Source organism: Panulirus ornatus, chromosome 27, assembly GCF_036320965.1.
Source record: "Panulirus ornatus isolate Po-2019 chromosome 27, ASM3632096v1, whole genome shotgun sequence".
NCBI lineage: Eukaryota > Metazoa > Arthropoda > Malacostraca > Decapoda > Palinuridae > Panulirus > Panulirus ornatus.
Window position 1 is genome coordinate 19028030 of NC_092250.1, and position 27601 is coordinate 19055630.

Consider the following 27601-nt stretch of genomic DNA (forward strand, 5'->3'; position numbering starts at 1 on the left):
CAAAACTAACCCCCCCCCCCTTTCTCCATCAACAGCAGTGTCCATCAAGGTTGTGTCTGATCCCCTGCACATTTTTTTCCTTTTTATCAACGATTTCCTGTCTTCCACAAATAACCAAATGTACTCATAAGTGGATGACTCAACACTGCATTCAACCACATTCTTCAATTCCGCTTTCACTTGACCTGCATCTCATCTTGACACAACTTCCTCGATGAACTCAGACTTAAACAGGATATCTCCTAACAACTCTCATATCTAGACCCTTTGAGGATTCTGTAATTCCACCTCTTCACTCAATGAACATACTTGGTATTGCTGTAAAATCCACTCTTTCTTGAAAACCCAACATTATGGATATAGCTAAGACTGCCTCTAAGAAACTGGGAGTCCTGCTTAGAAGTAAAAATTTCCTTTCTTCTCAATAGTTGCTTCATTCGTGCAAAGGACTGATTCATCCTTGTATGGAGTACTGCTCTCACATCTGAGGTGGTTCTAGTTCTGCATCCTTACCTGACAGAGTTGAGCAAAAAGCAGTCCGGCTTATAAACTCTCCCAGGATAATGTCAAAATTTGACTCTTTTGCCCTAAGCCACAGCATTGGTTTACTTTCCCTCTTCTATAGGCACTACTTTAGTTTTTGCTCCCATGAGTTGGCTGCTTGTGTGCTCCCACAATTAAGTAGACCACATAATACTCAGAAAGCTGCTGCATCACATGATTACTGTGTGGCCACTGACAACTCAAGGGAGGGTTGTTCTGAAAAATATTTCTTTCTATTCACCTTGAAGCTCTGGAACTCTCTACCTTCTCTTGTTTTCCCAACAGCTATGATCAAGTACATCTTAAATGACAGGTTTTTCACTTCCTCCAAACTTCATAAATACTTTCCTGTGTTTCTTCTTTTTCCCTATCATAGCCCTCTCAAGTTTCAATTAAGGCCTGGCCTTGATGTGAACTTTCGTCTGTGACTGAAACCTTAAAAATAAAAAAGTGATAACTAAAGTTGAGGGATTCTTTAGCTGAGTAAATCCTGAACAATAATTTCTCTGTACATAATACTCTTCACTGCAATGGCTCCCAAACAACAGTGTGCAACTGGTTCATCGCATTAGCCTTATTTCTTGCGTGGTTCTGCAATTTGTTTATGGATGGGATGGTGAAGGGTAGTAAATGCAAGAGTCTAGAAAAGAGGGGTGAGTATACAGTCTGTAGGGAATGAGAGGGCCTGGGAAGTGAGTCTGTTGTTGTCTGCTGGTGACATAGCACTGGCGGCAGATCTGACTGAGAAACTGCAGAAATTAGTGACTGAGTTTTGAGTGTGTGAAAGGAGAAAGTTGAGAATGAATGTGAATAGAAGCAAGGTTATTAGTTTCAATAGGGTCGAGGGATAAGTTAGTTGGGGTATAAGTTTGAGGGGAGAAAAACTGAAGTAAGGGAGGTGTTTTGGATATCTGGGAGCGGACATGGCAGGGAACAGAACCATGGAGGTGGAGGTGAGTTAAGCGGGGGAAAGGGGCGAAGGTTTTGGGAGAGCTGAAGAACGTGTGGAATGAAAGAATGTCATCTAGAAAGGCAAACATGGGTTATGTATTAAGGAATGGTAGTCCCAACAATATCATATGGATGTAAGACATGGGCTCTTTCATCCATCCACTTCTGATATCTATATTCTCTTTGTGAACCTTTCCTCACCCATTCTCTCCATATGTCCAAATCATTTCAGCACATCCTCTTCAGCTCTCTCAGCCAAACTCATGTTACTGCCACACATCTCTCTTACCGTTTCATTATTTACTTGATCAAACCACCTCACACCACTTATGTCCTCAAACATTTCATTTCCTACACATCCACTCTCCTCGGCACAGTCTACTTTATAGCATTTGTCTAGCATCCATATAATACTGTTGGGATTACTATTCCTTTAAACATAACAATTTTTTTCCCTCTCTTCGGTGCATTATTACATGACAGCTAGAGACTGAGTGTGAACGAAAGTGGCCTTTGTTGTCTTTTCCTAGCGCTACCTCGCGCACATTTGGGGGACGGGGTTGTTATTTCATGTGCGGCGGGGTGGCAATGGGAATGAATAAAGGCAGACAGTATGAATTATTTACATGTGTATATATGTATATGTCTGTGTGTGTATATATATGTATACGTTGAGATGTATAGGTATGTATATTTGCATGTGTGGACATGTATGTATATACATGTGTATGTGGGTGGGTTGGGCCATTCTTTCGTCTGTTTCCTTGCGCTACCTCGCTAACGCGGGAGACAGCGACAAAGCAAAATAATAATAATAATAATAATAATAATAATAATAATAATAATAATAATAAATATATATAAGTACATAAGTATGTGTATGCGTGTATAAGTATACATGTGAGTATATGAGTAGATGTGGCCTTTCTTCATTTATTTTCTGGCTCTACTTCACTGACACAGGAAATGGCAGTCAACTAAAAAAAGAAGTTAGGAAAGAGATTCACATTTTTCTGGAAAGAAATGTAGAACAATACCTTTAATAAACATCTTTTTAAGTAATGCCATATTGTACAATCTACTGAAATTCAGAGTATTTTCTGTTACGCTGAGATTATAGTTGACAAGTGGTAGATACAGTGCAGGATGTACAATCTACTGAGGTTCAGAGTATTTTCTGTTACGCTGAGATTTTAGTTGACAAGTGGTAGATAAAGTGCAGGATAAACACGTTAGTTGTATGGAACTTTAAAAAGGTTGGGGAATGCTGCTCTAACAAACATGGATAATCAAGCCATTCATCACCAAGTATATCAAATGAAGACATAACTGCAATGAATTAAAGATGGAGGTCACTTTATACATACTATAAAATCAGCCTCACATGCTTTAATGCCAAAGGGCCAATTAAATAGTAATAGATGAAGCCAAACTGCAAAAATAATCAAAAGCACCTCAGAAAAATTAGTCAATTCTTAAAGTGACTTGATGTTAAGAAATTCTAATGGAGAGCTTCAGTCCACTTCAACTGGATCACCTTATGTTGACTGACCTTGACAAAGAGCTGAATCATTATCATCAGCTTAAAAATTAACGTTTCTAGAAACTGTCCTGAATTTCACAGGTATCCAGGCAAATCTAAGAAATCCTAGGTGTGAGAAATGCAATGGTATATCTAGAGCCAAAGTTTGAGATTATGTGGTGGAAGTTCCAATGATATCTACTACCTGGACAATTTCCCAAGGCCTGCTGTAAGCAGGGTAGTTTGGAGGTAGTATCTTTTTCCTATACCAATTTCAAGTGATTACAAGGCCACTGATGTTTCATCATGTAGTTATGACCTCTGTTTTATGCCTAAATTCACATTATTTTATTCAAATACAGTATAGCATTACCTTAAAGGTCAGTTGTTTATTAACTTACTGAAAGTAGTCTCATCTGAGCATCCTGACTCTCCACAAAAACATCAACTGTAGACCTCTTGAGAAGGCCCCCTTGGATCTCTAACATGTTACTGAAGGAGGAGTTGGCACTTTTATCTTGAGACAATGGCCGTGAGAATGCTGATGAAAGGCCACCTTGACCCAGAATGTGATAATTATTATATCTGGGATCTTTTACAATTTTCCTAAGCATCTGTGGAAAAAAATAAAGAAATTCTCATAAAAGTCATTTCTAGCTTTAAATCATCATACAAGCATTAGACAGTAATATGTTTATCTTACAAGGAAATAAAGAGTCCTGACCTGTGCTAGTCTTCAGGAAAAAGACTGGACCCTACACACTATAAAACTGATACTCACAAAAGGTACAGCTATGGAGTTGAGCCTTCCTGTGCAGGCAGCAATATGGTGGAAGACACAAGAAAGCTGTATAAACAGACATTGCATAAAAAGAACATATTCAGTTTAACTGAAATCACTTGGTCATTCTACAATACTCTCTCTACAGAAAATTCTTTTTCAAAATTATAATGAAGATGGATATTTCTTACTCTCCCTGGGATTAGGGGAGAAAGAATACTATCTGTATCTACGGCTAGTCATAGAGGGCAACTTAAAGGGGCAGGAGCAAAGGTTGGAGACTGTCCCCTTCTTGAACTTAAATATCTAAAAGTGGGAAGAGAAGAAAGAGCCAATGAAGGAGCACTCATCCTTCTCAAATGCTCAGGCTGGGTATCTGATCGTGTACGAATGAAACCAGGATAAAATGAAAGGTGAGGTAGGTAGTATGTTTGGGGTGAATCCTGGATGTTCTGGCTCTTATAGATACTGTGCTCAAAGGGAAAGGGAAGAAGCATTTGGGAATGTTTTAGGATAAGAAACTGAAGTTTGTTTAAGAGTAAGAACAAAGGAAGGGGTGGAACTTCTATTGGAGGAGTTGTGGGAATATATTAGAAAGGTAGGAAGTGAATTCCAGACTGATGTTGGGGTGAATGAAAGTGAATCATGAAAAGCGAGTTATAGTCAGTGCATATACATTTAGTAGTGGGAGAAGTGAGGAAGAAGAGGTGAGAGTTTTGGGAGGAGCTAGGTGAATATCAGAAAAGACTGAATGCAAGAGTCGGTTATGTCACAGTTGAGGGTATAAGTGGGGGCATGGGCTATACGGTGTTAATGAAAATAGTTATGTGCTGAAAAGGGACTGGTGACTGTGAATATCTGGATAAAAAAAGGTATATACAATCCATGGGATAAGGGGAAAAAGAATACTTCCCAAGTATTCCCTGTGTGCCGTAGGAGGTGACTAAAAGCGGAGGGAGCGTGGAGCTGGAAATCCTTCCCTCTCGTTTTTAATTTTCCAAAAGAAGGAACAGAGAAGGGGGCCTAGTGAGGATATTCCCTCAAAGGCCGAGTCCTCTGTTCTAAACGCTACCTCGCTAACGTGGGAAATAGCAAATAGTATTAGTAGTAGTATTTAACATAAGTATAGAAAGGTGAGTCAAGGCATAAGGTAAACAGGCAATACTGAATTATATAATAAAAGACAAGCATGAAAGGGAGAGACTGCTGGATGTGAATTTGCTGAGGGGGCAGCTGGTGGGATGTTTGATCATTTCTTGGTGAATGTGACTATGAATACGTGTGGTAGCTTCAGGAAAAGAGAAAATGAAATGGGCAGGAAGAGGGTGGTAAAAGTGAGTGAGCATGGAAATAAGGCCTATGAAGAGAGATACCACGAGAAACTGGATGAAGAATGGCATAAGATGAAAGTAAATTAAACTAGGGGAGTGGGCAACAAATGGGATGTATTTAGAAAAGCAGCTTACATGTGCGAGTGAAGAGTCTGGTTTATGGAAGGAAGGATAAGGGCATTTATGAAAATGTATTAAGTGGTAGGATTTCAAAACGCATTATTTCTAATTCCCATACACAAGTACTGTTATCGAATAAACTTTCAGTATCATCATCACCTACATAATCTGTTACGATGTCCTCTGAAAAATTTTAAAATATGATTAATTAGTCATCAACTGACTTATGTCATCACTTCCTCCAACTCCTTAACATTCTTCAAACAGCATTATTCTGGTGATTTTTCAAGTTCCACACTTTACTTTTCCTGGTTCCAGTCTTCTCTGTTTCTCAATGTATCTATCTACCTATATCTGACGCCTGTTCCCAACTGGAACTCCCTCAAGACAAGGCCATGGCAAGAGTCTCCAAAACTAGCGAAGCCCCAATACTGCTTCTTAGCCTTTAATGCCTTGTCCTTAATGGGCTACTGGCAAAGGGCAGCTCTAGTGTGGTGTCTGTAGAGGCTCCTACCTAATGTTCCTACTTTCTATTCCTACCTAATGATCCTGCCCAAAGTTCCTACTTACTACTTCTACCTAATGTTCTTACCTAAATGTTCCTACCTACTACTTCTATCTATTGTTCCTATCATTCTGCCAAAAGGCAAGGCTAGCACATAGTAATCACTGCAGGAAAATCTAGTTATAAAAACTGAGCTGTGTGAGTTTAGTGTTGTTAAACACTATGAATGACAAGGAGAGATTATATGTTTGTAGACAGAGTGCCAATAGTCCACATGTGGGTGAGGCTGAAAGAAAAAAGAGCTACCTGGGTCAGAGGAGTGCAACTTGACAACCAATGAAGTGCTGACTCAATGTACAACCATCAAGAACCTTCCAGATAATCAGGCAGGTAGTATTAGTAATATATCTCCTTGGTCATTGGTTGCCTATCAACTACTTCCTACCACCTCAATGTATCCTGAGTTTCTATTTCTTTGTAAGCCATCTTTTATATTTAGAATAATAAACTAAGACATAAAATTCTAACTTACTATAACTGCATTTGCCTTCAGTACCACTGAGCATAAACAAAATCCCACACTATCCAAGACAGGTCATTATCACATTACATCTCTTTCAATAAGTATGTAAAGAACAAAGTCTATATATCTATATGCAATCTCAATATACTACTGTATGTGAGGTCAATAAAAATTCCTAACAAGCATCATGGTCAATGAACCTTCCTATATCATATTTTTCTATTACACTTAATCACTGTTTCCCGCATTAGCGAAGTAGCGCAAGGAAATAGATGAAGAATAACTCAACCACTCACATACACATATATATACATAAACACCCATACACACACATATACATACATATACATTTCAACATATACATACACAGACATATACATATATACACATGTACATAAATAAAGGCAGACAGTATGAATTATGTACGTGTATATATGTATATGTCTGTGTGTGTATATATATGTGTACATTGAGATGTATAGGTATGTATATTTGTGTGTGTGGACGTGTATGTATATACATGTGTATGGGGGTGGGTTGGGCCATTTCTTTCATCTGTTTCCTTGTGCTACCTCGCAAACATGGGAGAAAACGACAAAGCAAAATAATAATAATAAAAAAATATTCATACTTGCTGCCTTCAACCATTCCTGTCGCCGCCCCACACCGAGTATTTCTGGAGGTTAACTTAATGACTTCACACTAACCCAGACAATGCCAAAATAGTTTGTACATCTAAACTTAAGTCATCACATTTCATCTAACTTCTCACACAGGGAGATACTCACCATAATTAATGAAAACAGGTAATATAAATTTTCAATTAAAAGTAGGTCATTGTAGAGTATCACAAACAAAATAAGAACAGGAAAACTGTAAAGGCACATGGTTAAAAATGACAATACCATAAGTCTTTCCATACTATCATCATTTGGCATGTTACTGATAACTAACAGGTAATCAAAATACTGTGCAATTCTTTTTACCTGTTGTAAATGTTTATCGCTGTCAGCCAAGTCTATTATTCTACCCAAAAGCAATGTGTTGAGTTCTTTGGTGTCCTGAGAAGACATGATCTGGAAGAATGATTCAAAGCTCTCTGCACTGGGCTTTTGTCTTAGAAGGATATCAGCTGCCATGGCTCTTACACTAGAGTCATGCTGATGATGTAGTTCCAGGAAGATTCTCTCAATTCTTTTACACACCTAAGGAACATTAAGATTTAATTGGGAACACATAATAAACAACTATCATCACTATAAGATAAATCTATTATTATTATCATTATTGCCTGTTCCAAATTGGAAATCTGTCAAGGACCCTGGGTTGCCACAGCAATAGTCTCCTAAGTACTGTAGTGAATTCGAGTGCCACTTCTTAGCCTTTAGTGCCTCACCCTTAACAAGCCACTGACAAAGGGCAACTCTAGCATAGTGTTTGCAGAGACTCCTACCTAATCATCCTATTGACTACTTCTACCTAATGCTCCTGCCTAATGTTCCTACTTACTACTTCTACCAATGTTTCTACCTAATGCTCCCACCTAAATGTTCCTATCAACTATTTCGTTCTATTATTGATACCATTTTGGCAAAAGGCAGGGCTAGCACATAGTGCTCTGCAGGAAAATCTACCATTATGAGGCATGAGTTGTGTTGTCAAGTGTTATGTATAACAAGGAGAGACTGGACATTTGTGGACAGAATGTCAGTAGTCCACATATGGATGAGGCAGAAACAAAAGACAACTACCTGGGTCAGAGGAGTACAATGTGACAAGCACTAAAGTGCTGACTCACTATGCAGCTTCATTAACCCTACTGATACCCAGGAAACTAGTAGTGATAAGATTCCCATTCCTACACCATACATCAGATGCCTTCAGCCTCTCAGTAAACTTCCACACAGTCTTGAATGAAATCCAGTGTGTTAGAAGGAAAAAGAAAGCTCAATACTAACATAGCACTTCTAAATTTATTGCTTTGCACAAAGATGTGGGATTGTCAAATGAGACAGTTTTGGCATCTTCACCTGACCAACAAATTCTCTCTTTTGTGGTCTAACTCTTCTCCTTGTAATTTCAATTATACTACTATATATCTTGAACAACCTACCAGGTGTTTCCAGGCTCTGCCTTCATAAGGTTACATCATGTACGATAAGCTATCTATGATGAGGTTGTATTACTGTCAACGAATTAAAATGAGTACAATCTCATCAAAGAACTTTTCACAATAAAGAAGTCCATTGCTTTCCTGGTACTGACTGTAGCATAGATGTAGGATCCCCATGAAAGGGGCCCTTCAGTTATATATAACAACCTACACACTTTATGTTTTTCATCTATGATTTTTTTAGTGATCTGTTTTACGCTACTTATCCTTCCCATATTTCCATCACTTTAATCCTCCTAAAGCTGAAGAAACTACAAAAGTTATCCATCTTCATTGCTCTTTACTTGTCAAGGTTCTGATTTCCAAATATCAAATTTTAAATAAATAATTCCTCATGCAAACTCCATGCACACTAAACTTAAATTCTCTAAAAGCACCATATATTTCAGTTAACTTCAAATTATTCTCTTTTGCAAGACCGTATTCTCATCATTTGCCATCCCACTACCACCTCCCTGAATTTCACTACAAAGTGTCTTAACTCATCCACAACTTTCAGTTCTTGCCAATTCAAAGTGATAAAACTTTATAGCATCTCATTTCTTTAAATATCAGAACCTTAATTTCACTCATATTTACTTTTCAGCATTCTCTTCTGACATGCATCAACACTAAAAACCATCAACTCATCCAACTCCTTCTCTGAATCAGCTTACATTACAGCATCATCTAAATAAAACAACTCTGGTAACTTCAAGTTTCAAGGAACATAAAGCCTTTTTTAGTCCCTTGAGATTGTTTTTGAATAATCATACTGATGATGATCAATACAAATACAGCTGATTCCTTAATTTCAATCATGCTGTGTTATCAGTTTCTATCCTAAAGTTCTTGAAAATGTATGAGTGATAAGAAATATAATGCACTAGCAGCTGTGGACTTAAACTGAGGGAAGGTTATCATACCTTGCTATTAGGTAACTCACAGTCTTACGCTTTAAATGTCCATACAATGTTGGAAACCATTACAAAAGGGACGAATGTAATAACTGAGGTGAGAAAAGATCAGCTCATCAGAGCACACATCTGAACATAATTACAGAACAATTTTTTTTTTTTTTTTTTTTTTTATACCTCGTCGCTGTCTAGTTATGAATAGCTAGAATATCACTTTATCTGTTTGGGGGATATAAGTTCATATATGATGGTTGTTCTGCTGTCGATGAAAAACTATAGATTCATCAGTTCATTGGATGAGGTTAAATCAAAAAGTAAAAAATCTAGCTTTCTGCTGCAAATACAAAATATAAGATACATATTTCTAATTGTCAGAGGGGCAGCTAGTTTTACGAGACCTACTCTAAAGCTTAGTATGGTCAAAACCAGTTGCACCATGAACAATAAGTATTTGATTCAGAGAAAACAAAATCCAACAAAAATATCTGATTCTAGTCAAGTTTTGAGGAAAGGAGTATTTTCTCTGCTCGGAGACATCTAGTACAAGATGCTACTGGCAATGGGCAGGTTTGGTGGCTTAAAATTTACTTAGCAAGTTGGGCACTGTTGATGTCTAATAAACTTTTAGGAATTTGGCTAATACCTGTTGCTTACAAACCTTTTCCATGATCAATGAATTATGGCTCTATCTAGTTCATTCACTCAAAAAAGAATAATACAAATACATCCTAGTCAAATTTTGAAAAAAGAAATTATGAAAGTAAGATGGGTAAAAAAATTTATACTGTAATATTCCTATATCAACAGGCAACAAAACCAAATCAAGGCAGATCAAATGCGCATCACCTATACAACAAATAAGAACAGCTGATACAGCACATAACAAAAATAAATCAAGCTACTCTTTGGTATACACATTACCTCTTTGGTTATATAACTATCAGGCATGGTCTGTAGCGCACGGATGGCATAAATAGCTGGCTTGCGGGAATTTCCTTCAGCAAATTCAAGTAATACATCAACAGTGTCTGCCATTCGAAGATTTTTCAATGCACGGATGTACATTAACTGACAAGACTCAATGCTGCAGTTTCTCAGTTTCTCAACAAGAAAGTTTCTCACTTCTGAAACAATCTAAAAGATTTCTGTAAATATTTCTTCCTGGGAACTACATCTCAACTAATTCTAAGTTACTTCAAAGATAATTCTGCATACACTACCTTGTTTTAAATTGCAAACAATTGAAAGGATATGCTGCTGACAAGAGGAAAATTTACTGAAAAACAAATAATACTGAGAAAGTTTTGCTCAACACCTGACAAAAGTTATGGACATAAATAGGGATTATGTCAACTATTCACCCACAATCCAATATACCACTTCTACATATTATCTACAATGTACCTTGCAGAATCATCTAAAAACACATTAATCACAGGATATCTACACTCATTTTCAAAGTGAAACAGATTACAGTATTAGCAAGAAGACAGACAAAAAGGCCACATTCGTTCACACTGTCTCTAGCCGTCATGTGCAATGCGCTGAAACCACAGTTCCCTATCCATATCCAGGCCCTACATACCTTTCTCACTGTTATTTTCATTCTTACTCTTCTATCAATCTATATCTCTGAAGCCTGTTCCAGCTGGAACTCCTTCAAGGGGGTGGCCACGGCAATTGAGTCACGATAACTAGTGAACTCCAGGGCTGCTTATTAGCCTTTAGGGCCTCAACCTTAACAGGCAACTCTAACTAAAATAATTATTTCAGTATTCTGCCTAAAATACTGACTTTCCCTTCCTCTGAGACATTACTCAACCCCTTCTCTGTTCACCTACCATCATTCATTCAGTCCCATGAACTAATGCATCTTCATTTTCCTAATCCTTCCATTTTAACTTATACAACCCAGCATGATCTAAATGACTCATCCAGCATCTAAACAGAAAGTAATTTTTCTCAAAAACCTCCATTTTTATATAAAAACTCAAAAAGAAAATTACACAGTCACCTGCTCCAAACTAGCATCCTTAAATATTTGAAATCCAATCTTAATATGCTCTCCATAATCAAAAGACAGAATACAAAATGCTGGTACACTTATTCAAAGAATTTGCAAATTGTTTTAGTCCCAGAGATAAAATCATAATTTCTAGATCTCATCTATCAGACTCAAAAACTGTTCTGGCTGCTCAACTATGTTGAATCCTTTTTACACCTCTTACACAGGGGAATGATAAAGTCATAATATATTGATAAACATACTGAAACAGACTATGACAAGGAGAGAAATATATAAGACAAGAATGAATAAATAAAAAGACATATGAAGATAAACAGACAAATAATATAGCACAAATGTACACAAAGACATCACTGTGTATATACAAATTTGGACACATATAAAGGATTAGACTGACAATGGAAGAATTTAGAAAAGACAATAATGGATAGTGCAGCAAAGAGGATGGACAAAATGAAAGAAAGCCTAAATATGATTATCATCTACCAGGGTATAAACTTTAGGATTCTCTGTATGGGAAGGACTTGGGAGTTCACTTCCTAACTTGCCACTAGAGTCCCACATTAAGAGAATAGTTAAAGAGAAAAAAATTTTAATCATTAACAAAATTTAAGGCCAATAATATGTACAGCGCAGAAATTATTCTACATCTTACATGCTACAAAAAGTCTGAACACATGGGACCAAAGCGATTCAATAACATGCTCAAAACACTTATTTTGTTACAAATTTACAATACAATTATAAAAATTAAGCTTACTGGTTGTTTACTCTTTTCAGGCATTCTGGAGAAGGTGTGTGTCAGAGAAGCAACAGTTAACACCAGAGTCTCATACAACTTGTTATTTTTGTAGTCCTTTTTAACATGCTTCAGTACATCTGCATAAGATAAACATTACAGTTTAGATAATAATTATACTTTTAATTGGCACATTTTATGAAAATATTTTAGCTGTATCCACTTACATCAGTACTTTCATATTCTAGGATACATGATCAATTCATGATCTCCAACAGCAGTGGTCTATCAACTATCATGTAAATATGCCCTTTTCCACTAAACTTCTAACATGCTGGAATTCACTGGTGAGTATTAGGTAAATTTAGATCACAGAGGGTCCAGTTGTAAATATAAAACCCATTACACTATACACCAGCAGTCCAACCTACACTTCCACTTATGAAAACTTGCCTCAGTGCAATATCCAAAGGATACAGCCACTACATATTATCCTTACAAACTCAACACAAAAACTTCCACTAAATACACTGACGGTATTTTCCAGTATTTTCCTATCAAAATCATGTCTCCATCTATTCTTTTGAACATCCACCCTTAGATATGGGTTTCATCCTTATTAATCAATTCATATGGATAAATTTTGAAAATTTCTTACATTCTATACAGTCCTAATCTTTTTTTGCTGGTTTCAACTGTAATATGACAACTTCCCTAGCAGTGAGGGCTAGCATATTCTGGAACCTTTGAAAAGAAACAATACAGTTATAACAGTGAAAAAAACTTTCATCCACACTTAGCTAAAGGACTAAAAGTCTCTCTCTTGAACTGGTAAAAAAAAAAGCCTGTTGGTGATCTCATATAAATAAACTATTCATTTACAGTTACTCACTCTAAACATTATGGTGCTTTAGATTCCATTTAAAATATAAAACTCTAAAACTCAATATCTTAAAAAGTTTTGTCTCTTATGATATTCTTACAACACAAACGAGCATTAAGTAAACCCATTCATAAATAATCATTCTTCTCTCCTCCTCATTCATGTATGTATTAATGCATATTCAATGAAATATTCACTTCAGGATTATATTCTCTCTTTACTCTCACTCCAACAAATATGCAAAATTCAACGGGATAGTTTTAATTTCTTATCAATACTAATGAGTTTCAATGACATACAAAGATCTGAGCTTCAAATGTTGGAAAAGTTCAAGCATGAATGACTTCTCTTCAAATGCAAGAAAAATTCTATTAAAATTCATAAAAATCAAAGTAAAAATACCAACATCCATTTGCAAATGCAAATCTAATCTTCTAGCAATCCTCAATTAGGTGACTACTTTATCACAGAATTAAGATCAATGCTCAGTAACTCCGACAAATGAACATAAACTCACAGAAAAAAGTCATTCATCAAAGAGAGCCAGGGTCCAACCCTGCAAGGTTTCTAGCTAAATGGCCCATATATATAGTAACTATGTACAATCATGACAAATGAAAAGAAAGAACAGATGTCAAAAACAAAAACTTCCTTCCATAAGGAGGAAGATACAGTGAAATCTTACTTTGAATAACAATTTCTGCAGGATGAGTAGCTAAAGAGAGACTAAGCAAGTACCGTTCAGGATGATCAATTGGGCCATTAAATTTGAGCACAGACATGGCTGCTTTATGTGCTGGTACTGTTTGGGCAGCAGCTGCAATGTCCAATAACTGTGGCCTGCAATACAGTATGATAAAATATAAAAACATTTCATACATTATTTGACTGTGGTTTCATGGTATAAAATGCTCTAAAAAGGTCATGATAGTTCACATAATCAACGACAATTCACCATTCCCTGCCATAAAATACATTTTCCTGAAGAACCTCTTGAAATGAACGATATAGTCAATCCTCACCCCAAAATTATGAAACATCCTTTCATATCAATACTCTTTTCTTCGCTCTATTCTATTACCTTATCCTTGCTGTTCTTCCTCTATCTGTCAATCGATCAATCTATCAAGCATGTCTATATGAAGCACTGCAGATCAAGTTCATACCGCCTCTCATTTCCTGTATATGTATTTTCAAGCAAAGTCATGTGTGCCAAAGTGAACAAAGGCATCTACAATATGCAAGCACACTTCCAAATTTTTCGTTTTATATACCAAGTTAATTTGTCAAGAGAGACTTGTCTCCATTCACACTTCCATTATCAAACAAAATATACCTCAACTTTACACAAAGAGGATTGTAGGGAACTGCTGTGAGAGACTGAGTGGAGATGTGCAGTAAAAGCATGAAAGATAAAAGAAAGAAAAGTTTGAACACTTGAGGTAAAGTCAAATGTCACTATGCTATAGGAGAGTGCTTAGACTAAACTAAACATAATGAAATTAGAGGGAAAATAAATAAAAGGAATAAACACAGATATGGTCATTTATACTTGTGTTGATTTAATTTTCTCATACAAAGGAGGCTGGAAATAAACTTAAGGGCCAAAATTAACATATAGCCAGGTGAAGTCAGTTTTATGACCAAAGTCAGAGCACAGACAGCAGAGTTTTTATGAGGTGCCAGCAGGAAACTAACTAAATAAAAGACAGATGCATAAACTACAAACACTAAAACTATTGCCAGTAAACTCTAGAGAAAAAAAAATACGGATATGGATGGGAAAAGCAATAAATACTAATCTAGTTTGAAAAACATGACAGACTGATGTAGACACAAGCTTAGAAATAAGGATGAAGGGTGCATGAGCAAGAATGTGATATTCTTAACTTAACCCTAGGTTCAGCTTGGGGAAAACATATGTGACCAAAGGAACGTTAGGACTTCAAAAGGGGCCTACTAAGATATCCCTATGCAGCAGATAGTGTATTTCAATAAGCATTACAAGTTTCATGTCAGTCTTTGGACTTCAGATGGGGACCAGAGCAAGATATCCCTGTAAAGCAAACAGTGCATATCATAACATAGCAAGTGAACCCTGTTCTAGACTGCATGAGATATGTGGTTACAGCTCTGAAAGATATGAAAGTTTGCTGAGAAATTAAGAGTAACAAAATTTTTTAAAGTATATTGTTTTTGCTTCATAAATTTTCATTTTTTAATAATTTTTCAATGGAAAATGATATGATAACAAAGATGACTCAAAAGGAAATAAAGACACACTTGAGGTAAAACTGAGATTGTAGAGTACTAATGTAAATGTGTACTCACATGTAATGTTTAGTACTGTTAAATCTTTTTCAATCAGCCACATATAACTTCTAAATATTTTCATACATGTTCGCCATTTAGCATATTCACAAGGTATTGCCAAGAACAAACAAAGAAATAGCCTCATTTGCTCACATCCACTCTCTAGCTGACATATAAAATGCACTGAAACAGAGCCTCTAAGCTATCTTACATAAGGCCAAAACTTAAAAATATGCTTCTCAAGTTTGGTCACCACACCTACAGAAGCACAAAGAGATGGGAGGGCAACAAAGATGGAACCAGAATTAAGAGATGAGTTATGAGGAAAGGCTAGAAGCCTTAGATTTTCCCCAACATGCAAGAGGGAAGAGTGTGAGGTGTCCTGCTCACAACCAGCAAGTTTTTAAGCCAGACTGGTAATGAAGACACTGAAAAGTTCTTTGAGGAATGTAAGAATAGGACAACCACAGGATATGACATGAATTTAAGCATGAAAATAAGAGCTTTTATAGTACAAGAGAGGAGGAATAATGAAATAAAATGAGAGAGAATGTGGTGAATATAGACAGCATGCAAAAGTCTAAGGTTATATGATAGTAGAGAATGTTTGAGAGAGAGGTTCTCTAAATTCAAACTCATAATTCAACCATGTATAAAATATACAAAAACTGCTTACAAAATCTTAGAATTTTTCTTGTCTTTTAGAACAGCCTTGATGGTTTCTAGGTCACTCTCTCGGACCTTCCTTAACAAGCGACTGAAAGCAATAGCTGATCCCTGGGTTCCAAGTTTCTTCGGATTCAGTGTGTTGCGGAAATTGTTCACAAGATCATTAAGCTGCAGAAAATACAAATATCATAAATAAACAAATATACAACAATACAGTAAGTGGTGCTTGGTATTCATCTGAAAACCTTTTTTAAAGTCACAACTCTAGAAAAATACCAAGAAAACAGTAAAACATTATTCTCTACTTTAGTATAAGATCTGGAAAATGATTTAAGCATTGCTGGAGGAAAAACATACTAAAGAAACTTTCACTTCAAGAATTCTGTCAAAGAATTGACATACTAAAGAAACTTTCACTTCAAGAATTTTGTCACAGAATTGACAGTAAGGAGCAAATTGAATCCAAACACTAAGTACACTAAGAGCAGTGAAAGAGTCACATTTCTGATTGCATGAACTTTGTGAAAGACTTATGTTTTTATGTTCTCAAAAGGACCCAATGGTTTGCTGCTATTTACATTCTCCTGAATGTTACTGGATATAGATAAGGCTTACCTCAACTTCAATAACCACTTGTAAAAAAGTAAATGAGTGAAAGCAATCAATTCTAAACAGTATCAACATACAATTCTAATTCAAACATGAAGTACATTAATTCTATGCATAAATATAAACCATCTTGCATAAAATAACAAAGAATTATTTCATGAAATGTTTTCCCCTGTTAGGTCTCACCTGCAATATGAATAACTTAAGTGTAAGAATACATTCTATATACATCTTAACAATGATTTCTTAATGGCAAACAATTTCTAATATAAGAAAGAAGTTTTACAAGGAATCTTTCTGTTCTCTCTTTCATACATATTTGCTATTTTCAGCATGAGCAAGGTACTGCCCAGAACAGATGTATGAGCCTTAAAGGATAAAAGATCCTGATTTGACTCATTCCTCTGATTCTTCTTGTGGAAAGTAATACAGAATGGGAAGATATCTTGTCCCCCTAACTCCTGCCCCTCTTTATCTCCTACAACATGCAGGAGATACATGGGTAGCATTCTTTCTCCCCTTTCCAACTGGAGAAGAAATAACATTTAGGTGTATTAAAGTTTCACCATATCCCAAGGTCCTTCATATCCACATTGCAACTAACATGAAGATGACACCAAGCACTTACTACTCAATGGACCTACGCATTCTGCATATACAATATCATAACTAGTCCCAACCAATGAATGTGGCCAGCTTTCTGAGTGCTGCAGGAGCCTCATAAATATACAATAGATGAACTCCTGGGGCTGGGAAGTATACGTATCTTTTTCATTCCTGTTTGCTGTTTCACATGTGACAGCTCACCCCATATGCAAGACCTCAAATCTTACAAAAGCATTATCTATATGTTCATACTGCACAAGCAACACACTGAAGAACAAAGCTTTCACTTTAAAATACTTTATATAACAAAATTGACTACTGAACTGCAAGGGCTCCTTCTTCCCCAAATATTGATGAGGTCAACAAAATTGAACTAAAAGTAAGTAACCCTTTAGAGCTACAACACAACTTAAAACTAAACATACGGATACAATTATCCCTATCTGTATGCCATACCTTGCAGGTAGCAAGTAACAAACTATCAAAAATGTACATACAAATATAAGGAATCAGAACGTATATTATAGAAAATGCTATCTAAACAGTACAAATGATGAAAGAAATTTCTAATAAAACATATACACTATCTATCATCCATCTTTTATTCCATCCCCATTCAAACAGAATGATCACGTGCATATAGCACCTTTGCTCACTTTTATACCTTCAATTCTATGTCCAGTCCGGTGTAGTGAACATAAACTTCCACACTAACAAATACAAAAAAAGATATAATCTTACAGATTTGCATGTTATGCATTCCTTTGGGTCCGGGTTGGTTGCCAGCTGGTCAGTAATGAGGGTCTTTTTTAGCTTGGAAGAAATAGACTTAATAGCCTCTGCAACATTTTTTCCCATGTACTTTGGAGTACTAATTTTTTCTCGCCCTGCAGGAGTAGAGATCATATTAAATTAACAAAAAAGTTCCAAAGAAAAATTAGCAATGGGATGATAGAGTGTAAACATGCACAGAAGCATCCTTGTGAGGAAGTGGCCACAACACTTGGTAATTAAAGAAAATGAAGTACATTTCAAGAATGTAAATAACAATGTAAATCTTTGTAACAGACATGATTAATTAGATACTGAGAGAACACCATTGATGTATGTCTCAAAAACAACATTCAGAAAGTATCAAAGAAATATGGGCAAAAGAGTACAGCTGGTAGCAAGCCAAAGTAACATGGGTAATTACATAAAGATATATATAAACAATCATTCTCTTTTTTCTTTTCATCTACCAATCCCTGATGCCCATTTCCTCTGGAAACTCCCACCAACGGGATGGCCACAGCAAGGGTCTCCAATTATACTTGTCCCTACATGATTCCCTAGCAAACACCATTACAGGCATTCTTCCTCCATTCCTTTTCCTCTGGCACTCCTCCATTCTATTTCCCTATATCAAAGGTGGTCTCCCTCTCACACCAACTTCTATAATCATATCATTATAAACTCTCCTTGTAAGCTTCTCATTTTGCATTCTTTCCACATACTCAAACCACCTTAAACAATCAAGTCTCATCTACTTCAATGTACCACAATTCATTTCCTTTGCATTCCCTGCCATACCAAATCTTTCATACTCCCCCTCATTACTTTCTTCATTCCATCCAGTCATACCACATGCTCCTCAAAAAACTCATTTCCACAGCCACAATTCTTGACCTCTGAGACTCATCTATTTTTATGCTGCAAAAGTCAGGGTTGGGAAGACTATGCTGTACCTCAGTCCTTTCTTCACTTCCGTGCATACACATCTACCTTTTATCATGCTATCAAGGGACCCAATGACTCTTCTACCCTGTACTGCTCTCACTTATCTTTCCTTCCATATCACCATACGTACTCAACATAGTTCCCAAATATTTAAATTCTGTCATCTCTACCAGTCTTCCTCTTCCCATATCTATAAAACATTTTTGAGGACTTTCTCTCTTTCTATAGGAGTTTACAAAATCTATGCTTTCACTTTGTAACATTTCAAACTTCATTACCTTACTTTTACTTGCATTTACCTTCAAATGCTTATGCTATTTCCCTTGTTAACAAGTCAGCAACAGGAACAGATACAGAACAGCGTCATTTGTTCATATTCACTCTACAATTATGTGTAATGCACCAAAATCAGACTCTTGTCCAAAACCAAGTCCCAGACCTGTCTGTGGTTTCCCCTAACTGCTTCATATGGCCTGATTCAGCCTGCTGGCTGCATATTGCCCCATGTATAACAAGTCACTCCAGTTCTCTCTAAATCATGCATGCCTCACACCATCCTGCATGTTCAGGCTCCAATAACTCAAAGCATCCTTTACTTCATCATTCCATTTTCTCTTTAGTCTCCCCCTCCTAAGTGTTCCTACAACATCTGATGCATATACTCTCAATAAGTCTCTCTCTACCCATCCTTTCCATATATCTAAACCATTTCAGCACAACCTCTTCAGCTCTCTCAAACATACTCCACTTACTACCACACTTCTCTGTTACCCTTTTATTCCATATTAGATCAACCCTCCTCACACCAAATACTGTCTTCAAAAATTTGACTTCTAACACATCTACCCTCTTCCACACTTTTGCATTTAAGGCCCATTACTTCCATCCATACAACACTGTCAGGACTACTATATCATGATATACTCATCTTTGCCCACACTGACAGGGCCTTTGCCCCCTCCTCTACCCTATGGTTCACTTCATTTCCGAAAGTTTCATCTGCTGCAATATCCACTCCCAAGCAAAACAATCCACTTCCTCCAGGTTTTCTCCAATCAGACTCATACTTGAACCAATTCATCACTTTTACCTGCTAATTTTCAAAATCTTACTTTTATTCACTTAAACTAGAAACTTCCGCTTTTTGTTTTTTCCTTTCCTGAGTCTGCCACCAGAACCGTCATTTGCAAACAGCATCTGATTTACCACAGTGTAATACAGGGTGCAAGAATATTCAAAATCTAATTAATGAAACTTCTATAATTACAACCAAATATCTTAATTAGTATATAAATGACAATAACATAATACATGATCATGATTTTTCCCTTCCCTAAATTTTCAAGTCATGCAACCTAATCCCTAAAGAGATTAAGTTACAGTATAGGGAGTCGGCCTACATCATAGTCAATCCATTTTACATGTGCATAGAATTAGCAAAAATAGTCCAACTTGGCTCTACAATGGATAGATTTGGGAGGAACAAGCACCCACTTTACTTTGATAATTGAGCCTCTAAACAACAATTTACTTGCTCTTAAGAAACACATATGAAATATGAAATTTTTTCTGCAACTGTATGCATACTACATAATCTGTATTACTATTTATGTACCCTGGAACCCAGTTTTCTAAAAGAGCTTCTTCAGGTCCAGGGCTGCATTACTTTCTTGGACTCTTCTAGAGTGTGAAGTTCCTTATGAAGACTGTACTTCCTTTCATCAACAGATTATACTATACAGCCTCACTGAGGGATACTTTTCACTTGTAGTGTAACCATATGCTGGGGGTGTCAGACACACAAAACATTAACTTCATTCCTTGGGTCCACGGTGAAAAATTACAATAATAGATTTACCCTTAAGCTGGAGCACCTGCTTGCTCATGACCTCAGCTCCTGACTGTTTACGTGCCTCCACTCTCAAGAAATGCGTCTCCATTGATGTGGCCTTCCGAATAATTTTCTCATCAGCATTCAGAAGATATGATGTGGTTGCCTGACAGTCAATTTGTGCACCCAATACCTACAAAAATGAGAGTACCTATACAGTATGTTATGAATCAAAGCACCTAGTCTGATTGTAAAAGGTTCCCTATGGTACATTACATAAAAACTAGACTAATATGAATGCAAGATGCCTTTCTGAGTACAAGTGACAACCAATTAACTACGGATTTGGAAGAATAAATAAACACTTTACCAAAGGTAATTTACTGAATGTAAGAATACAAGTAATGTACTGTAATACATTAGTATTTTTTTCTTTCGTCAAATGTACTTGAGTTAGTGGGGTATTGACCAATTTGTGGTCCCTCAGAGACTTCTGTTCATTAACCAAGCTATCATACTGATGCAAGGTATTCTTTTACATGAAGAAGCTCTGAAATATTCAGAAACTTCCCAGATTTACAGCTACCCTACTAGGTAAAATATTTTGAAAGTTTCTACACATTGAGGTATATGTAAACAACTGGTCAGGAAAAGCAAATGCATGAGGCAAATTCCTTCTTCCTAGCCTGTTTCAAAACTCCTCAGTATCTACTAACTGTTTGATCACTTGTGATGATATTCATATCATTGAATTTATCCTATTGAAGATGAATATCGTCTACATTCAGGAGAGAAAATCATTTACATGAAAATTGGCTGCACAATAATGAGACTTTCACTTTAGCCATATGTTGTTACACAGACAAATTTAACTATCTACCATATTAATCCCCATGATCATTTTCATCATACCTTGTTGGTGTGGTTGAAATAAACCACAGGAAAAACATTTTTGCAGTTCTTCTTCAACTTTGTGACCTTTGTCGAGTCAACCAGTGAGTAGACAACATCACATTTTCCTGAAGCATCTACTTCTGTTTGCTTTACATTTTTCACCTGGTGCTGTTGAAGAGTTGTCGACAGATAAATATGATGCTCTTAAATTTCCATAGGAAAATAATTAGTACCTAGAATTTTTTGCATCAAAAATGGCTGGGAGCATATAAACTTTACAAATACATAACTAAACATGTGGTCTGCATCATGAGCATCCATGCAATGGGAAATATACTATAGCACAACTGCTCAATTAGATGTAAAAAAGCTAAATTTTCAGATCTTCATTTAAAATGACACTCTGGTTAACAAACTTTGCATTAGAAATAATCCTATTCTCTGGTGTTTGCAAGGAAACTTCATGAATGACTAGAAACACATTTACTTAAAAACATATCAGAGGATGAAGTTCCAAAAAAAATATACGATAAAAATTACCTTTCCTAAATTACCATTGATGAGAGAGAAATGGAAAGAGTTTAAGCCTCCAATAGAGATCAAATGGGATAACAGCTACCACCAACATAACATCAAGCAACCTCTAACAAAAACTTACAATAATATTCAATATCATAACCTAAAAAGTAAAAACATGAAAGCCAAATAAGAAATAAGAGTTACTATACCTGAAACAGGCTGGAGATGCCTTTCATAACATTTAGAACAGATAATTCTCCTCCATCAATATGATATACATTATTTATTTGGCCATTATTCCAGTGCATGAAGAGGGGATGTAATTTATAGCTCTCCAACCTCGATGCCTTGTGAACAAATCCCTCAGGAGATGGTCCTTGGCGAGCCTTGACCGATAGCTTTGGGTTTACAACCTAGGAAAAAAGAAAGATTCTTTTGAAATTAAGAGGCTTACCTTTGTATTTAGACAAACTAGATGCTGGTTCATTTGCTAAGGCTAATTTTTCTTTGTAAGCTTGCACTGAGAGCCCAAGATTCACACCCATAAATCACTACAGGGACAACCATACCTTCAGACATACCAACCTTTGCATGAACACACAGTGGTCTCTCCTTTCACACACTCCTCAATGCATTCAATACCTTTGCCCACTCCCCTATCTCATGACTCACTAGAGCCCTTATGATTCCCTTCAGTGCTTTGTCCACTCCAAGGTACTAAAAGCAATCAACTTCCTCTAGGTTCTCCCCCTTCAAACTCACACTTAACCCATCCTGTCTCTATCTTCCTGTTAACACCTCGATATTTTATTTAATTCACATTATCTCTCATTTTCCTCTTACATACTCTCCAAAATTCAGACGCTCTCTCAAGTCTACCAGTAGAGCCTTGTGAAAAGGATTCTGAGTGATTTGGGCCTGAACAAGCAAGGAGGTGAAAGGTGTGCATGGGATAGACTGAACTGGAACAGTGTGGTATACAGAAGGTGACTTGCTGCCAATGGACTGAACCAAGGCATGTGAAGCAGCCAAGGGAAACCACGGGAAGGTACGTGGGGCATGGTTTGGATAGGGAGATGTGGTTTTAGTGTGTTACACATGACAGCTGGAATATGGATGTGAGCAAATGCAGACTTTATTCGTCAGTTCCTGGCATTTCCTCACTAATGTGGGAAACAGCGATCAAGTATGAAAAAGAAAATTAGAAAATTACGTTCTAGTTAACTGTAATAACAAACTTATGATGATTCTTTCTTAGAATGTTGGAGAATTTCCTATATACAGAGTGCAGTGAGTATTAGGACTGCTGCAGTCAATGGGTTAACTTTATCAAAAGGAGATGCATATTGAAACCCCTGAATTATTTCAGCTTCCCATACCACTGGTTGATGTCAAACTGTTTAAGTTGTTGCAGTCTATCAATTCATATCTCTAATACTCACTGCCTGTGGGAACTTCCATCCAGGGGGTGGCCATGGCAAAAGGGTATCCACTTATCCCTGTCCTTACATGCCTCAATTACACCCACCATTACATGCATTCTTTCCCTCCAGTACTTTTCCACTCTATTTCTCCATGTCACAGGTTGTCTTCCTCTCACATCAACCCCTTTAATTGTACTGTCATGCACCCTCCTTTTTAAACTCCCTATCTTGCATTCCTTCCACATGTCCAAACCACTTTAAAGTATTATGCTTCACCCACTCTACCACTCCAAAATTCATTTCCTTTGCATTCCCTGCAGTTCCATAAGATGAGATTTCTTTGCAGCACATACTTTCTGAATTTCTGTGATATGGAAGACCTTGTGGAGGTTAAAGCTGCTGTGGCAGAGGGCCTACTTTGGTTGCTCCATGAACCACACCATGTCAGTTGGGTACAGTCTCACTGCCTGGCTCTGAAGAGGAATTCTGTCCATGACTGATACCTTTCAATTGAAAAAATCTATTGGGGAAGAATTGATAGGTCTCTGTGATGGTGCTCAAGTATGTATCCCATTTCCAATGTAGCATTTCAGTCCAGGGATACCAAAAAATTCACTGTCCAAAACATTGTATTGTGAAGTCAATAATGAATCTTTTTGGATTTCATCAGAGCAATCTTTCTGGACATCCAATATGTGCCCAAACAAACCAAATCATGGATTCTACAAAATGTGTGCAAAAACAAATATGTGTAGAGAGAACTCAAGTAAAGTGAGGGAAAGACTGATACTCATCAAAGAAATATGCACAAGAAATATTTCATGAGACCAAGATAATGACAAAATTAAGACACCACACTTCTACTTAAGATCTTAGTCAACAAGAACTTCAATCAGTTCTAAGGATGCAATACTCACAGTCAGTTGAAGAATCTGCTCATGAACATTAGTGGGGTGCTGCCAAACTGGAGTCACTTCAGCAGTCAGCTCTACCCGAAACCCTACATCCTTGGTGGTGGAGACAGGTAGTGCCTGGGGTTCATTTAGCAACACTGATGTTTCATACCCATACCTGTATAAAGTTCCCACTTCATACTGTCGAGTAAATGCTGTAAAGAAAAAACATTGATAACCATCAGCACTTCAAAACTATATGGACAGATGTACAAACAGTTGTGGAAATTTACATGTATATATGTCATACATCTATCTATCTATATCTCTGATGCCTGATCTCTCAAGAACTCCCTCAAGGGAAAAGCCATGGTAAAAGAGTCTCCATAGCTGAACTCCAGTGCCTTACCCTTAACAGGCCAATGGCAAAGAGCAGCTCTAGGACAGCATTTCCAGAGGCTCCTACCTATGTTTCTACAAACTATTTCTACCCTATGTGTTTACCTTACATTCCAACCTACTACATCTACCTAATGCTCCTACCTAGTGCTCCTATCTACTACTTCTACCTAATGCTTCTGCCTAATGTTCCTACCTTCTTCTTTCTATTGCTCCTACCATTTTGCTAATAGGCAGGGCTGGCACATAGCGCTCACTGCAGGAAAAAGCCAGTTATGAAGTGTGAGTTGTGTGAGATCAGTGTTGTCAAGTGTTATGTGTAACAGGTTAGATTGTATGCTTGTGGACAGAATGCTAGCACTCCCATGTAGGTGAGGCAGAAAGAAAAAACAGCTACAAGTAAAAGGAGTGCAACCTGACAAGCATTGAAGTACTGGCTCACTATTACATATGATAATCAAAACTGAAATGTTCATTTATTCAAAAAGGTTGTTGTGTATACATTAAATCATTTTTCTTTCATAAAAGCCATGAAATGAAAAATTAGTAACAAGAAAATGCTTAAGATTTTATCATGATGAATGCATGATAATTGCTCCTCAGACTCAGAGTTGAGACCTGACAAGTTTATGAATCCAAGAATATACCTTTGTATCAAAACATACAGTTGCTACTTCTAATGCAAACACAAGCACAAAATCAGAGCAATGAATAATGTTACATCATCACTAAAAAAATCTAAAGCCTATTCATATATTCAACATTTGACATCCATAATATCATGCCCATGAGAGCAACAGCACCTAGGAACAACCATACAAAAACTCATTATACAAAGTGGATCAACGTGGCACATTAAAATTCCTATAAGATGCAAGTATGCTTGCAGTACCTAAATATTGGTTATCAAAACAAACACACACATTCATTTCCCTCTGTTCAATTTCAAAACACCACAATTCAAACATGTAATAACAAAAACATGATGGCCATAACCATATTTTCCACTCTATCATGGAAACCCCATATAATCATCACAAAGTCTGCTTCCCCATTGCTGGGTGTTGTACAGGTCCCATAATAATTTTTCTTGTGAGCTGCTTTTTCATATCTACTTAGTCTTTTATTCACCCAATGATGGAGTACTGTACTGCTCACACAAATGAGGTAGCTCACCTACTACCTGTCTACTAACCTGGGTAAAATCAAAAGCTTTCAGTCTCATCATTCTCCTAGCTTCACCTTTCACCCTTCCCTTTCTATATGCTGCAATGTTGCTGCTTTGTTTTTCTATTCTACAAGTATCATTTTGGCTCCTGTTCTTGTGACCTGTCTGCATATCTCCTTGCCTTCAAGGCCTAACCTAAGGTATGCATTTGTTCACTGCTTGCCACAGCATATGTGTGGAGACCAACCATTTGAGGATTGGGTGTTACAATAACTTCATCTTCCCTAAAAAACTGACTATGGAATTTTCTGTCTTCTTCCATCTTTCCCTCTTCATACAACCTTTCTTATTCTAAGAGTCAGATCTACATACATCGTGGAGAAACTTAAGCAACCATAAAGAATCAAAACCACTTACATATACAATAACAGCAATAGTACAAGTACTATCACAAGAATCTCAACCAACACAATCACTGTGATTTATCACAACTAGTTAATTGAACCTACAAATGTAAAATCTCACCACTTATATCAGTACCACCACCATCATTACAATAACAAGTGCCAACAAAAGGAGTGTATGACAAAAAACTTTAAAATTAGATTGTATGGGAAGGATGCAAAATAGGACTTGTCAAAGGCTCCCTGCATCTGGCATTTACAGCTTTATCAAATGAATTCACAATGCAACTCTGTAAATTGCATTAATGCAAATCTTTGCAAAGGTACAGTGCAAGTGTCAACTTATATACTGTAATTAGTGCTATAATGATTTCATTAACAAAATTCTTCTCTTAGCAGTAGAGTGCTGGAATGGAGAAAACATACAAATGTGGACAAAAAATTCAATCATATAATTTTAGACTGTCCTAATACAGTAAAATGCAAGCAATTTTACTTTGGCAACTCTAACATTCTATGAGAAAACAGAATAGTGTACAAAAATGTGTAGAAACTGTCGATCCTTAAGTCCATAAAACCACAGAATGTACAAAAATCGTTATAATTAATCTTATCACTGTATTTGGAATGAAAAAAGTACAACAATAGTTTCCAACTAAAAATATATGAAGCTGAAAAATCTCTATACCACAGCAATAAATCATCTAAAAAAAATCTTACCACACATTTTTATACTGAAAATCAAATTACAAAACCTAATATACACCATAGTTTTCCAAGCAAATTTTGTATTTTCAATAATTTCAGGAGACAAGGCTTCCACAAGTTCTATTCTGGGAAGCTGATATCTTTCACAAGGAGTTCTGTTCTGGTTAGCTGATATCACTTGACTTTCACAAGGAATTCCACTCTGGGTATTGGGATCACCTGAACCTCTATCAAACTTGCTTGCATGACCAATAAATGGCGCGATCACTAACAAACCAAATACTAAAAGTAGTATCAAAACTAGTAACGCCACAACTAACCAACACAACGAAATCACAGCCTTCATCATTATCATGATCACTGCTACCCGTATAATTACAACCACATAACCATCAATCTATCACTAAATTCACAACTACTACAAGTAGTGCTCCTATCCACCACTACATCCA

The 27601-nt window shown here is 36.6% G+C and overlaps 1 protein-coding gene across 6 annotated transcripts in view; it reads right to left on the minus strand.

The window, feature by feature from the left end:
* The window catches only part of Mtp (microsomal triacylglycerol transfer protein), a 60503-nt gene that overhangs the window by 5794 nt on the left and 27108 nt on the right, over positions 1–27601 (minus strand). For all 6 annotated transcript variants that reach the window (XM_071678303.1, XM_071678299.1, XM_071678298.1 and 3 more), the window contains 11 exons: positions 24495–24685; positions 22363–22566; positions 21653–21802; positions 20768–20933; positions 17932–18077; positions 15983–16143; positions 13679–13833; positions 12132–12250; positions 10267–10479; positions 7263–7481; positions 3418–3630 (listed from right to left, as the gene is read on the minus strand). In XM_071678303.1, the coding sequence (XP_071534404.1) occupies positions 3418–3630; positions 7263–7481; positions 10267–10479; positions 12132–12250; positions 13679–13833; positions 15983–16143; positions 17932–18077; positions 20768–20933; positions 21653–21802; positions 22363–22566; positions 24495–24685 (1937 nt within the window). The remainder of the gene's footprint in view (positions 1–3417; positions 3631–7262; positions 7482–10266; positions 10480–12131; positions 12251–13678; positions 13834–15982; positions 16144–17931; positions 18078–20767; positions 20934–21652; positions 21803–22362; positions 22567–24494; positions 24686–27601) is intronic.